The sequence below is a fragment of the Magnolia sinica genome, chromosome 10, assembly GCF_029962835.1.
Source record: "Magnolia sinica isolate HGM2019 chromosome 10, MsV1, whole genome shotgun sequence".
Taxonomy (NCBI): Eukaryota; Viridiplantae; Streptophyta; class Magnoliopsida; order Magnoliales; family Magnoliaceae; genus Magnolia; species Magnolia sinica.
Window position 1 is genome coordinate 43,370,553 of NC_080582.1, and position 14,406 is coordinate 43,384,958.

Below are 14,406 nucleotides of genomic sequence, written 5' to 3' on the forward strand. Positions count from 1 at the left end.
TAACTTGTAATGTAAGCTACATATTGTGTAGCATATAGTCTCTATAGTGTGTGGCGTATGCAAATTATCATGTAGCATTGGCTACACGCAACTTAAGCTATTTTCATGAGTTACGTAGCGTTAAGGCTAAGCTATGCTACATATCGTAAGTTACATGCTACATAGCGTAAGCTACATGCTACATAGCATAGCTGTTTAAAACACTAGAAAATAATCAAGGTTTCCTGTCACTCGTTCTACAAAGTAATAAATATATATATATGAAATTAAACAAAAAATTAGAAATTTGCGTTCTTCCAACTTCCAAATTCAAATTGATTATAAATTCGCCTATTGTAATTGTCTGTGACTACACATACTAGTACATGAATTGCAACTACCAAACAATGAAATCGAAAACTCTCTCTCGATTTTCAAAGATATTTGAAAATAAGTGCGAAAATGCAAAAATACAAAAAAGGAAAATGCATAACCAAATCAGATCTATTGCATGTTATTACGCATGTAACCATTCTACATGCATTGCAACTACCAAACATTGAAATTGAAAAGAAAAAGCCGACCTTTTTTTTTTTTTCTTGCATTTTTCAAAAATCACTGTCAATATGCGAAAATAGAAAAAATAGAAATTGGAAAACTCATAACAAAATCAGATCGGTTGCATGTTATTATGCATTCAATCATTCTATATGCGTTGCAACTATCAAACATTGAAATCGAGAATAAAATAAAATAAAACCCAAGTTTTTGTATTCCTTTTGCATTTTTTTTTTTTTTTAAAATCACCACAAATAGGTGCGGAAAGACAAAAAAAAAAAAAAAAAAAAAAGAAGAAGGAAAATGCATAACCAACTCAGATCTATTTAATGTTGTTATGCATTTAACCATTCCACATGCATTGCGACTATAAAATGTCAAAACTGATAGAAAATTAACTTCTCTCTTTTTTTTTCTTTTTTCTTTTTTTTTCTTTTTTTTTGCATTTTTTTAAAATCACCATAAATAGGTGCGAAAATACAAAAATTAAAAATTAGAAAATGCACAACCAAATCAAATCTATTGCATGTTATTATGTATTCAACCGTTCTATGTGCATTGCAACTATTAAACATTGAAATCAAAACAAAAAAAACTTCTTTTTTATTTTATTTTTATATTTATTTATTTATTTATTTTATTATTATTATTATTTTTTTTGCATTTTTAAAAAATCACCAAAAATAGATGCAAAAATACACAAAATAAAAAATTGGAAAATTTCATAACCAACTCAAATCTATCACATGTTATCATACATTCCACCATTCTTTATGCATTGCAACTAATTAGGCTTCCAAATTGGAAAAAAAAAAAAAGAAAAAGAAGAACTTTTTCTATTTTCTTTCATAAAATAGTCCATTTTTGAAACAATGAAAAAAAATGGAATACTAAATCAATAGAAATTTTAGTAAGATTATGTAGATTTGGTGTTTCCCCTTTGATTTCGTCATTTTCAATAAGAAATCACAAAAAAAAAAGGGTACTAACATCTTTTTTAAAAATCCCCAAAATGGTCCACCACCCACTCGGCTTCAATCCATCAAAGTGTTGTCGATTCAAGTTATAATATTTAAATATGGAATGAAAGTAGTCGGATTTAGCTTACAATGAGTTTAGGAAAAAGAAGGGAGATTAAAAAAAAAAAAACATAGAGATGTTGAAAATTCAGAGCAAATGGCCCTCTTTATAGAAAAAAAATATATCCGTTGCTAGGCTGTTATGCATGTAACGGCCGTTACTCGACTGTTTTTTTTGGAGTGCCCATCACACCTCCATATCGTGCAACAACACTACGTAATGACTGTTATTGCTGTTACATAACCGTTTTTTAATACCTTGACTACGATCATGCCTGGACTGTTATTATGTATTCAACCATTCTATGTGCATTGCAACTATTAAACATTGAAATCAAAACAAAAAAAACAACTTCTTTTTTATTTTATTTTTATATTTATTTTTATATTTTATTATTATTATTATTATTATTGCATTTTTTAAAAATCACAAAAAATAGATGCAAAAATACACAAAATAAAAAATTGGAAAATTTCATAACCAACTCAAATCTATCACATGTTATCATACATTCCACCATTCCTTATGCATTGCAACTAATTAGGCTTCCAAATTGGAAAAAGAAAAAGAACTTTTTCTATTTTCTTTCATAAAATAGTCCATTTTCGAAACAATGAAAAAAAATGGAATACTAAATCAATAGAAATTTTAGTAAGATTATGTAGATTTGGTGTTTCCCCTTTGATTTCGTCATTTTCAATAAGAAATCACAAAAAAAAAAAGGGTACTAACATCTTTTTCAAAAATCCCCAAAATGGTCCACCACCCACTCGGCTTCAATCCATCAAAGTGTTGTCGATACAAGTTATAATATTTAAATATGGAATGAAAGTAGTCAGATTTAGCTTACAATGAGTTTAGGAAAAAGAAGGGAGATTAAAAAAAAAAAAAAACACAGAGATGTTGAAAATTCAGAGCAAATGGCCCTCTTTATAGAAAAAAAATATACCCGTTACTAGGCTGTTATGCATGTAACGGCCGTTACTCGACTGTTTTTTTTGGAGTGCCCATCACACCTCCATATCGTGCAACAACACTACGTAATGACTGTTATTGCTGTTACATAACCGTTTTTTAATACCTTGACTACGATCATGCCTCGACTGTTATTATGTATTCAACCATTCTATGTGCATTGCAACTATTAAACATTGAAATCAAAACAAAAAAAACTTCTTTTTTATTTTATTTTTATATTTATTTATTTATTTTATTATTATTATTATTATTTTTGCATTTTTTAAAAATCACCAAAAATAGATGCAAAAATACACAAAATAAAAAATTGGAAAATTTCATAACCAACTCAAATCTATCACATGTTATCATACATTCCACCATTCTTTATGCATTGCAACTAATTAGGCTTCCAAATTGGAAAAAAAGAAGAAAAAAGAACTTTTTCTATTTTCTTTCATAAAATAGTCCATTTTCGAAACAATGAAAAAAAATAGAATACTAAATCAATAGAAATTTTAGTAAGATTATGTAGATTTGGTGTTTCCCCTTTGATTTCGTCATTTTCAATAAGAAATCACAAAAAAAAAAGGGCACTAACATCTTTTTCAAAAATCCCCAAAATGGTCCACCACCCACTCGGCTTCAATCCATCAAAGTGTTGTCGATTCAAGTTATAATATTTAAATATGGAATGAAAGTAGTCAGATTTAGCTTACAATGAGTTTAGGAAATAGAAGGGAGATTTAAAAAAAAAAAAAAAACACAGAGATGTTGAAAATTCAGAGCAAATGGCCCTCTTTATAGAAAAAAAATATACCCGTTACTAGGCTGTTATGCATGTAACGGCCGTTACTCGACTGTTTTTTTTGGAGTGCCCATCACACCTCCATATCGTGCAACAACACTACGTAATGACTGTTATTGCTGTTACGTAACCGTTTTTTAATACCTTGACTACGATCATGCCTGGACTTCCATCCCGGTGCATTGGACTTGGGTTTCAAAGAAGAAGATTGGGAAGAAGACATAATGAATGAGACTTGATGTCGAGTCGAGTAATCGATGTCGAGTCAAGTAAACAATTACTAAGTAGTAATCGAAGAACTAAATAAGAGAGAGAGATTGGGAAGAAGACATAATGAATGAGACTTGATGTCGAGTCGAGTAAACAAAATCGAAGAACTAAATGGGGGGGGGGGGGGGGAGGGCGGCTATTAGAATAGTGCAAATGAGGGCCATATGCGATCACATATGGCAGTATACCACAAGTATGCGATTATGCAATTGCATACTCATGGCATAAAGCCATATGCGGTCGCATTTGCTTCACGTCTTATGCCGTGGACAATTATGCGATCGCACATGACAACATTGTTGCCAATATGGGAAAGTATCGCTGTCTAAGGGAAACATTATGGAAATGTTGGATAAAAAGATGGAATTGCAGTGAACTTCAGGAGATGTTAAAAGACACATGTTTAGACATGTAGGAATAAAAATATTGCCAAAAAAGTAATACATAATAATTTTACATTTTATAGGGGCCTTAACTATGGACTGTCGAAAAAATCAGTAAAAAATAAATATAAAATTTGTAGCCAATTAATAAATCAGCCAACGCTCATTAATTTATATAATTTCCACATTAATTAACAATGAAAAACACATTTTCTAATATAAAATGAAATATATTAGGATTGCACCAATTTTCTCCATTTTTCATGCAAATGTTAGATTTTTTTCCGCCACAAATCTATGTCAATTAGTGTTTTATATAGCGAATAGCGTGTAGCATAATTTTCACTCCTTTGAAGCATGAGATATAGGCTACATAGCATGTGGCTTAAGCTGCACGCTACTTGTAGATCTTTAATTAAGGTTGCACTTGGTTGCACCAAATATCGAGTCGAGTAAACAAAATCGAAGAACTAAATGGGGGGGGGGGGGGGGGCGGCTTTTAGAATAGTGCAAATGAGGGCCATATGCGATCACATATGGCAGTATACCACAAGTATGCGATTATGCAATTGCATACTCATGGCATAAAGCCATATGCGGTCGCATTTGCTTCACGTCTTATGCCGTGGACAATTATGCGATCGCACATGACAACATTGTTGCCAATATGGGAAAGTATCGCTGTCTAAGGGAAACATTATGGAAATGTTGGATAAAAAGATGGAATTGCAGTGAACTTCAGGAGATGTTAAAAGACACATGTTTAGACATGTAGGAATAAAAATATTGCCAAAAAAGTAATACATAATAATTTTACATTTTATAGGGGCCTTAACTATGGACTGTCGAAAAAATCAGTAAAAAATAAATATAAAATTTGTAGCCAATTAATAAATCAGCCAACGCTCATTAATTTATATAATTTCCACATTAATTAACAATGAAAAACACATTTTCTAATATAAAATGAAATATATTAGGATTGCACCAATTTTCTCCATTTTTCATGCAAATGTTAGATTTTTTTCCGCCACAAATCTATGTCAATTAGTGTTTTATATAGCGAATAGCGTGTAGCATAATTTTCACTCCTTTGAAGCATGAGATATAGGCTACATAGCATGTGGCTTAAGCTGCACGCTACTTGTAGATCTTTAATTAAGGTTGCACTTGGTTGCACCAAATATCATGAAATTTTTTTGGTGCAAAGTATCAAGAAATTTCATGATATTTGGGTTAACAAAACATGACCTAAAATCGGTCCCTACTCTTGGCTTAGTTGTAGACAGAGTACGTTTCAACACTGAGGTCATGGGTTCGAGTGCCCATGTGGTGTGTGTGGGTGTGAGAGTGTTAAAAAAAAAAAAGAAAGAGAGAGAGAGAGAGAGAGAGAGAGAGATGCAACCTAAAATAATATGAAAAAGTGTAAAGATTAAGTATAAAGAAAAAGAAAGGGCAATGGCATTGATTTAACATTGTTACTTGTATTATTTTACTCAAATCATTGAAAAGATTAGTTAATTTTTATTGAAAACAGAAAAATATAACAAAACATTGAAAACATTAATTGATTTTAATGTTTTAGTGAAAATAAATATTAGTGTATGCTAAGTAGTGTGTAGTGTAGGTTATGTAGGTGTGGAGTATGCAAATTAGCACATAGCATAGTCTACAATCGACTTAAGCTATTTTCATTTTCTATGTAGCATTAATGCTAAGCTATGTTACGTAGCACAAGCTACAGGCTACATAGTGTAAGCTGTTTAAAACAGTGATGTCAATACATGAAAATCATACATAGGTATGGATTTCCATTGCAATCTATGCTAACCTTTGAAAAAAAGAAGTTTCTATGGATTTTTCGTCGCCTTTGAGTTCCAGCCTATCTTTGTTTCGAGTTGAGATTTCTCCTCAAATCAAACTTTGATTCAATAAAAATAAAGATTGATCGAAATCACCTAGGGAACAAAATAAAATAAAAAATCCCAAATTTCGCCTGTTAATGGATGTTTTCCTGGTATAGGGGATATTATTGTTGGTATTAGGGGCATTAACGATGGTATCATCAATACAAAGGAACTTTTGTGAGGGATTCTTCTTAAAATATTACTGATATTGCTAAATATCGCTGATATTATCGAAAATATTGGTGATATTTAGAAAATTTTAAACTGCTAGTAGTTTTGGTATTGCTGACTTGTTGATACCGATAATGCCAACGATATTATTTGGTAATATTGCCGATATTTGAAATACTGTGAGTGTGATAATTAAGCCTTTGCTCACGTGTGAAACCTGTCTGTGTGGACCAGGAAACCATTAACAAAAGGGAACACTGGGGTAGCAATAGATCTCCTTCAACTTGTGCTTACGGGTCTCTGTGAACCCCCAAGTGTGAAAGCACTAGGAGTCCATGAGTGCTTTTAACATTACTGAAATTTTCTCCATATTTGGTTACATATGCCTTTTGCATAGCAAATTAGATGCCTTTTAGATATCCAATGAATAAAAAGCTCAAGTGTAAAAACAGTTGGGCAAGAATGTGATGGCATTGAGATTAGGTCTTGGAGGGAAATATAGGTCAAACAATTTCGAAGACTATCTCAAGAGAGATGGTGTGGTCGCTTAGTGGACTGCACTTAAGAAAACTGTGTTTCTGAGAGGAACCACAACCTATTGGACATGGTGTGGTCCATGATGAGCTTTGCTTCTCTGCTTATTTCATTTTGGGGTATGCCTTTGAAATGACAATGCATCTCCTGAATAAGATTCCAATCAAGGCAGCACCCAAGACACCCCTTGAACCATGGACGGGGCAGAAGCCTAGATTAACTGACATGGCAATTTAGGGCTGTCATGTCATGGTCAAGAGGTTAGATTCGAGCAAGTTGGAATCAGGGAGTACCAAGTGCTTTTTTCATAGGATACCACACAGTCCCAGGGATACCTGTTCTATGATCCTAATGAGCAAAAAATTATAGTTAGCCGAGATGCTGTTTTCTTAGAAGTAAACTTTGAAATGTAACAGGGATCACAGTATAGACCTTCATGGAAGGTTGGATGAGATTTCTCCTAGTGTACCTGTGATATCTATCCCAAAGAGGCGAATTCTTGAACCTTGGCTCGCACTGGTCTTTTGTTGTAGCCAGAGGGAGCATTGGGAACCAGATAGAATCATTTGAAGGAAGCGATCTTGTTCTTGGCGGCGCCTGACTAATGTGAGAATGATCTTACTTCTTATTAGGAAGCAATCGTTGACATTTATGTGTGATGCTAGGTCAAAGCTATGGATGTGGAGATAGAATCCATGCATTCTGACCATGCATGGACACTCATAAATTCTTCAGACAACATCAAACCAATACAATGTAAATGGATCTACAAGAGAACGTAATGTGGATGGAAAAGTGGACACTTTCAAGACTAGGCTTGTAGGCAAGGGCTACCTGTAGGAGGGTAAAGACTGATGAGACGTTTGCATCAGTTTCCATGATGAAGTGCATTGGAATACTGTTTTCCATTACCATTTCCTCAATGGTTACCTGGATAGTGACATTTATATGGAGGAGGGGTTTCACCAACCTGGATGATTCTAAAGTGTGCAAGCTCCACAAATCCATCTATTGCCTCAAGCAGGAGTCTAGGAGCTGGAACCTGTGGTTCGATGAGGCAGTTTCCTGTTTGACTTACCAAGAACACAGAGGGAGGAGAGGGAGGGAGGGAGGTCACCTCTACTTGCCTGCCTCCATTTTTATCTTTCATTTTGCTGTTGAAGATATTCTCTGTTTTGTCTTTTCGCAGATATTAGTAGACTAAATTCCACCATTGTGATGTTTCTCTGTTTTGACTTTTTGCTGATGTTAGTAGACTAGATTCCACCCTTGCGTTGTTTGATCTTTTCCTGCTTGCAACTGTCTGGAGTTTGGAGGGCTCTTGAGAGTTCAAATTTGATCACTACAGTGGAGAACCTTCCAATATTCAAAATTATCATGATATGGATCAAAATGAGCATGGATTCATCATTAGTTGAGCTGGTAGTGCATTCTCTAGACCGGCAGGAAGACCTGGACTCAAGTCCCGCTGATCTACTGAGACCATACCTAGTTGGTTTCAAGTGGCCCAACATGTAGAGAATCTTCCAGTATTCAAAATTATCATGATACGGATCAAAATGATAATGCATTCAGTCATTAGTTGAGCTGGTAGTGCATTCTCCTGACTAGTAGGAAGACCTGGTCTTAAGTCCCATTGATCTACTGGGACTGTAAGTCTTAAGTCCCATTGATCTACTGGGACCGTACGTAGTTGGTTTCGAATGGCCCAACATGTAGAGAATCTTCCAATATTCAAAATTATCATGATGTGGATCAGAACAAAATGAGCATGAATTCAATAATTAGTTGAGCTGGTAGTGCATTCTCCGACTAGCAGGAAGACGTTGGCTCAAGTCTTGCTGATCCACTGGACCATACCTAGTTGGTTTCAAGTGGTCCAACGTGCAGCAACCATGAGAATGGATGGTTATCAATTATCACCTGGATGAAAAGTTCGATTGGACCATATTCTTTATCCCAAACAGTTTTAACAGTGTGATTAGCACAACTTTTGCATCGACTCGGAAGTACCATAACACCCCTTACCATAGTATTTTGGCGCACACTTTTCCATCATGTTTGAGATTGAAAGGGGGATCTTGGTTTGAGATAATGTTTCTTTTATTAGGTCCTAAATTAAATATATAGAGTAATGCTCACACACACAACTAGTTGGCATGTGGGGTCCACCACGGTGTTTGTACAACATCTTGCCCCTCCATTAAGATTATCCCATCATGAAAATGAGTTGCCCCAAAAATCAGGATGATCCAACTATTAGGTGGGGTCAATGTTTTAAATATCATTATCGCGTAATGTATCACACCCTTGGGATATGGATAAATATCGGTTATCGCATGAGATATATTAGTTGTATCATGTAATGTATTGTTGTTGTTGGGAAACATGGGAACATTGGGAAATTGGTCAAATGTTTCAATGAAACTTTAGGGGTTGTTGAAAAAGACATCAATACACACTTAGAAATCAAAACATTACCAAAAAAAAGAAAAGAAAAAGTGCACATAATAGGGGTTTCCTTTGTATGGGATCCTAATATATGTGCTTTCCAACTGAACTAATAGAAGTATATTCAAATTCTATTCATATAATTTATAAATGTAAGAAAACATTTATGGAAACACAAGCAATACATTCAAAAGCAAAAGAAGAATCACTAGATTGGGTTACATACATGTTTAATTTTATGTTTGGATACAAAGATTGCAACTTATTTGTAAGAAATTTTGTTTTTTCTCAATTTTCCGCAACATGACCCATCTCCCCCAAATCTCGAAATCGAAGTTCCAAATCCATAAATTTTCATGGAAAACTTTAAGAATCATAGATTTGTAACCATTTGACACTGATTTAACATGATTTAAAATAAAAACATAGATCGAAAATTGAAAATGTTCACTGGATCGAATAGGTGGGATATATCGGCACTACCTGTGTATTTCGTATCGCACAGATGGGATACAAGATATATCGTGGGATATATCGGCTGATATCGTCGATATTTAAAACATTGTGTACTCCATAGAAAACCATGAAACAACACCTAAAAACTTCACATTCAAGTGGAGCATCCCATTTTCATGGTTGGATTGTCCTGATTTTTTGGGCATCCTATTTTTATGGTTGGACAACCTTGCTGGATGGACGAGATGTCATACAAATACCATGGTGGTCCCCACATGCCAACTAGTTGGACATGGCATGTGATCGGCACTCATATATGTGGAAAGGGGGTACTATGGGGTCGACCTCATGGGAAGCTTCCCATGAGGTTGAGCTCTGTGATTCCCACCATGATGTGGGATGGACATCCATCCCATCAATCAAATGCACCCTTCCATGGTGAGCTATATGGCTAAAAATCAAGCTAATACATGACTTAGGCGGGCCACACCACAAACAACAGTTGATAGTGGATGCCCGCCCATTGAAACGGAAGCGGATTGCGTACTAAGTAAACTCTGTGAGGTTCACCATCATTTACGTACTTTATCCCATCCGTCCATCCATTTTATCTGATACTTTTAGTGCTTGAGCCAAAAATTGTACCATATCCAAATGTTAAACTGACCACACCACAGGAAACAGTGAATTGAGCGTCTATCATTGAAAAATTCTTGTGGGCCACAAAAGTTTTGTATCAAGCTTATATTTGTGTTTTCCCTTCATCCATATCTGTGAGATCTTATGAATAGGTTGGATGGAAAGTAAACATCAATGTGGGGCCCAGAAAAGTTTCAACGGTGAAAATTATTATTCCCACTGTTTCCTGTGGTATAATCCATTTGAGCTTTGGATATGCTTAAATTTTGGGCTCAACCCCTTACATGAGCTGAAAAAACAGATGGACGGTGTGGATAAACCACATACGTTCACAGTGGGCCCAACTGAGTTTACTCAGTACGATAAGAGCGTACTGAGTAACTCAGTATGCAATCTGATTTCCATTGAAACCTTCCTGATTGTATATAGGGCCTAGTGAGATGTGGTTTAGACATTCAGCCCATCCATTGTGTCCCACTTGGATGAGGGGTCACATCAATTTTTTGGCCATTCTAAAACTCAGGTGGGTCCCACCAAGTAGTTTAAAATGTTTTTAGGCATGATTTCCCATGATTTCAGATGGTATGGCCCATTCCAGTTCTTGATACAGCTGATTTTTGGCACATCCCATAACCTAAATGGAACCTATGAAATGCGTGTGGATGAGCTATAACATATAATCACATTGATTGACTGGATGGTTAAAATCCCCTTTGACAGGATGTTTATTAACTCCTAATTTATTTATTTATTTATATATATTTTTTGCATAGAGAGCCCATCCATGGCTGGCAACCACAAGATAAACCGCCATTTCTCTTATCTGTTGGTCATGTCTACACGCATAAGGTGCCTAATATATAAGGGCATTTTTTTTATATACTGTCCATGCATTTTTTTTCTCCCTTGCTTTCCATGTTTCTTTTGCATGTATGATATATAAGCATTTAATGAATATAGCTTTAACTAGAATGTCCTCAGCTTTTAGAATGAAAAGTACATAAATGTATGGATGTTACTTTTTCAATACTGATTTTGTTTCTTTTATGCAGCTGTTTGCCTTTCTATAGAAAAATATGGCAGAGGCTAGCGACAATGACCAGGGCAGTTCAGATATGAAGTTGTCTACCAGGCGTAGGAGAAAAAAATCTATAGTTTGGGAACACTTCACTGTGGAAAGGGTGGATAGTGAATGTGCCAGGGCTTGCTGTAAACGATGCAAGCAAACCTTCGCATACAGTTCTGGTTCAAAATGTTTAGGTACTAGCCACCTGAAAAGACATCTAGCCTCCGGGTCATGTCCCAGAAACCAGCTTCAAGATAGAAGGCAACTAACCCCTTATACTCCCCCCATGAAAGGTGGTGGGAGTGGCACAGATCGGCTGAAGAAACGCTTCAAAGGGAGTAGTGGCTCATGGGGCAACTTGTATGACATGGACCATACTCGCCTCGACATTGCAAAAATGATCATCATGCATGAGTATCCACTTCACATGGTCGAACAGTCTGCTTTCGTAACCTTTGTCCAAAATCTCCAACCCCATTTCAATATGGTAACATTCAGCACCGTTGAAGGTGATTGTCTGGTGATTTTCCAAAAGGAGAAACAAAACCTCAAACAACTCCTGAAAGCAATCCTTGGACGGGTCAGTCTCACTTTAGATCTGTGGACATCCAGTCGGACTCTTGGGTACATGTCTCTAACGGGACAATTTATCGATAATGATTGGAAATTACACAGACGGATCCTCAACTTCACGACGGTATCTTCTCATAGTGGCAGTGCTCTTACTGAAGCAATTTGGACTTGCCTTTTAGATTGGAACCTGGAGAACAAGTTATTCACTGTCTCTTTGGATGATTGTTCTTTGCATGATAGCATTGGTGCAAACCTTAAAGAACACCTGTCGAACAAGAATGCACTCATGCTGAATGGTGGGTTATTCGTGTCGAGTTGCTTTGCTCGCATATTAAATCTCATTGCTCAGGATGGGCTAAAAGCGATCCATGAAACTGTCTACGAAGTCCGCGAAAGTATTAAGTATGTGAAGGCATCACAGCTGCATGAAGAAAAATTTGCACAGGTTGTCCAACAACTTCAAATTGCTAGCACAAAGAGCCTGTCGCTAGATGTCTGTACACAGTGGAACACGACGTATCTCATGCTGTTGGCTGCTTTGGATTACAAGGAAGCATTTTCTTACTTGCAAACGTCTGATCCTGACTACAACCGGGCACCGTCGGAGGAAGGATGGAAGAAGGTCGAAAATCTTTGCAAGTACTTGAAAGTTTTGTACAATGCCGCAAATGTTTTTACAGGAATAACGCACCCAACTGCCAATATCTACTTCCATGAAGTGTGGAAGATCAAATTAGAGCTGATGCATGCAGCAGGAAGTGAGGATGCTATTGTCAGCAGCCTTACAAAGCAAATGCATGAAAGATTCGACAAATATTGGAAGGACTGCAGCCTCGCCTTAGCTGTTATTGTAGTTATGGATCCACGATTCAAGATGAAGCTTGTTGAGTTTAGCTACTCTAAAATCTATGGTGAGGATGCATACACATTCATTAAGATTGTCAGTGATGGTATTCGTGATCTATATCTTGAATATGCTGCGGATCCACAACCACTAACACCAGTTTATTTGGAAAATGGACCGGCCAACAATACTGTGGAGGGAACGGTAGGAACCCCTCTTCCTAATGATGATGGGCTTCAAGACTTCGATGTGTTTATATCTGAAACAACGAATGGCCGACGGACACAGACAGAGCTGGATCAATACCTCGAAGAGGCACTCATACCGAGGATACAAGACTTTGACATCTTAGATTGGTGGAAACTGAACAAACTCAAGTACCCAAACCTCTCGAAGATGGCTCGTGATGTCTTGGCTATTCCAATCTCGACTGTTACTTCTGATTTCATATTTGGCAGTGGGAGGAAAGTGCTCGATGACTACCGCAGTTCGTTGCAGCCAGAAACACTAGAGGCCCTTGTTTGTGCTAAGGATTGGCTTCAGCAGCAGAATGTTCCAGTGGAGGGACCTTCCAATGCATTAGTCAAAATGGAATTCTAGGTTTGGGCAGGTGTGAGCATTCTTTATTTTCAGTTGCTTCTCTCTATTAGGATGGACCACCGTAAGTCTTTCTTTCAAGCTGTAACAGTTTCTTAGTCCCAATAACCCTTTACTATTACTATTATTATTTTTCAATCTTTGAATTTTAGAATTTAGTCCAGGCACTGTATCAGTAACTTCTGCTTAAAAGATGAATCATCTTTCTCAAAGCCCAACAACTCTCTCTATCCTACGGCAGCCAGAAATGGTGTTGCAGCTGGTGTCGTTGAATGGTTCCACAAAATGAGGTGCATGTAGATGGCTGACGTTCCTGATAGACCCAATGTGCACGGCATCCGCTTGGACCCGTTGTCTGCAGCCACTCAAAACCATTTGCTGACAACTGATCACTTGCAGCCAGGAGTATGCTAACTTGTTATGCAGCTACATATTTTCTGCCAACATGCAAATGGAAGGGAAGGCCCTGCCATGAAGGTCACAGGTGGGCGGCTGTTGGACTCAGTGGACCTGACTCAATATACAGGTGCAACCCACTAAATTAGTAGACTTGCCTGATTTTTCTACCAGGTGATCTTCATTCATGGTGGGGCCTACCATTTGCAAAGTGCGGATGTACTACAAAAGTGGCATGTTGGCAGAGATGTGGCCAGGCAGCAACTTGGCCTACTTCCAGCTGCATCTGATTTGTTCTCCTGATGCTATCCTTTTTTTCTTGTCAGGCAGTCGGTCACCTGTTATTTCCCTTTGTCAAAGTAGTTGCACGGACCAATCATTGCTCAATGCATGATATATATATATATGGGAAAAGCATCTATGTGGTCGAGCTCATGGGAACTTCCCATGAGGTCGGGCTTTGTGGGCCCACCGTGATGCGTGTCGTACATCTACCCCATCAGTCAGATGCACTATATATATATATGGGAAAAGCGTCTATGCAGTCGAGCTCATGGGAACTTCCCATGAGGTCGAGCTGTGTGGGCCCACCGTGATGCGTGTCATACATCTACCCCATCAGTCAGATGCACCATTCCATGGTGGGCCTAGGGCTTAAAAATCAAGTCAATCCGTGACTTGTGTGGGCCACACCATATACAAAAGTTGAGAGGGGTTTCCCTCCATTAAAACATTCA

At 36.9% G+C, this 14,406-nt stretch overlaps 1 protein-coding gene across 3 annotated transcripts in view; it reads left to right on the forward strand.

Moving 5' to 3' along the window:
* Positions 1–13,485, forward strand: part of LOC131258336 (zinc finger BED domain-containing protein RICESLEEPER 2-like) — a 65,761-nt gene extending 52,276 nt beyond the window's left edge. For all 3 annotated transcript variants that reach the window (XM_058259585.1, XM_058259587.1, XM_058259588.1), the window contains exon 2: positions 11,246–13,485. In XM_058259585.1, coding sequence (XP_058115568.1) covers positions 11,270–13,276 — 2,007 coding nt within the window. In that variant the 5' untranslated portion in view covers positions 11,246–11,269 and the 3' untranslated portion in view covers positions 13,277–13,485. The remainder of the gene's footprint in view (positions 1–11,245) is intronic.
* The last annotated feature ends 921 nt before the right edge of the window (positions 13,486–14,406 follow it).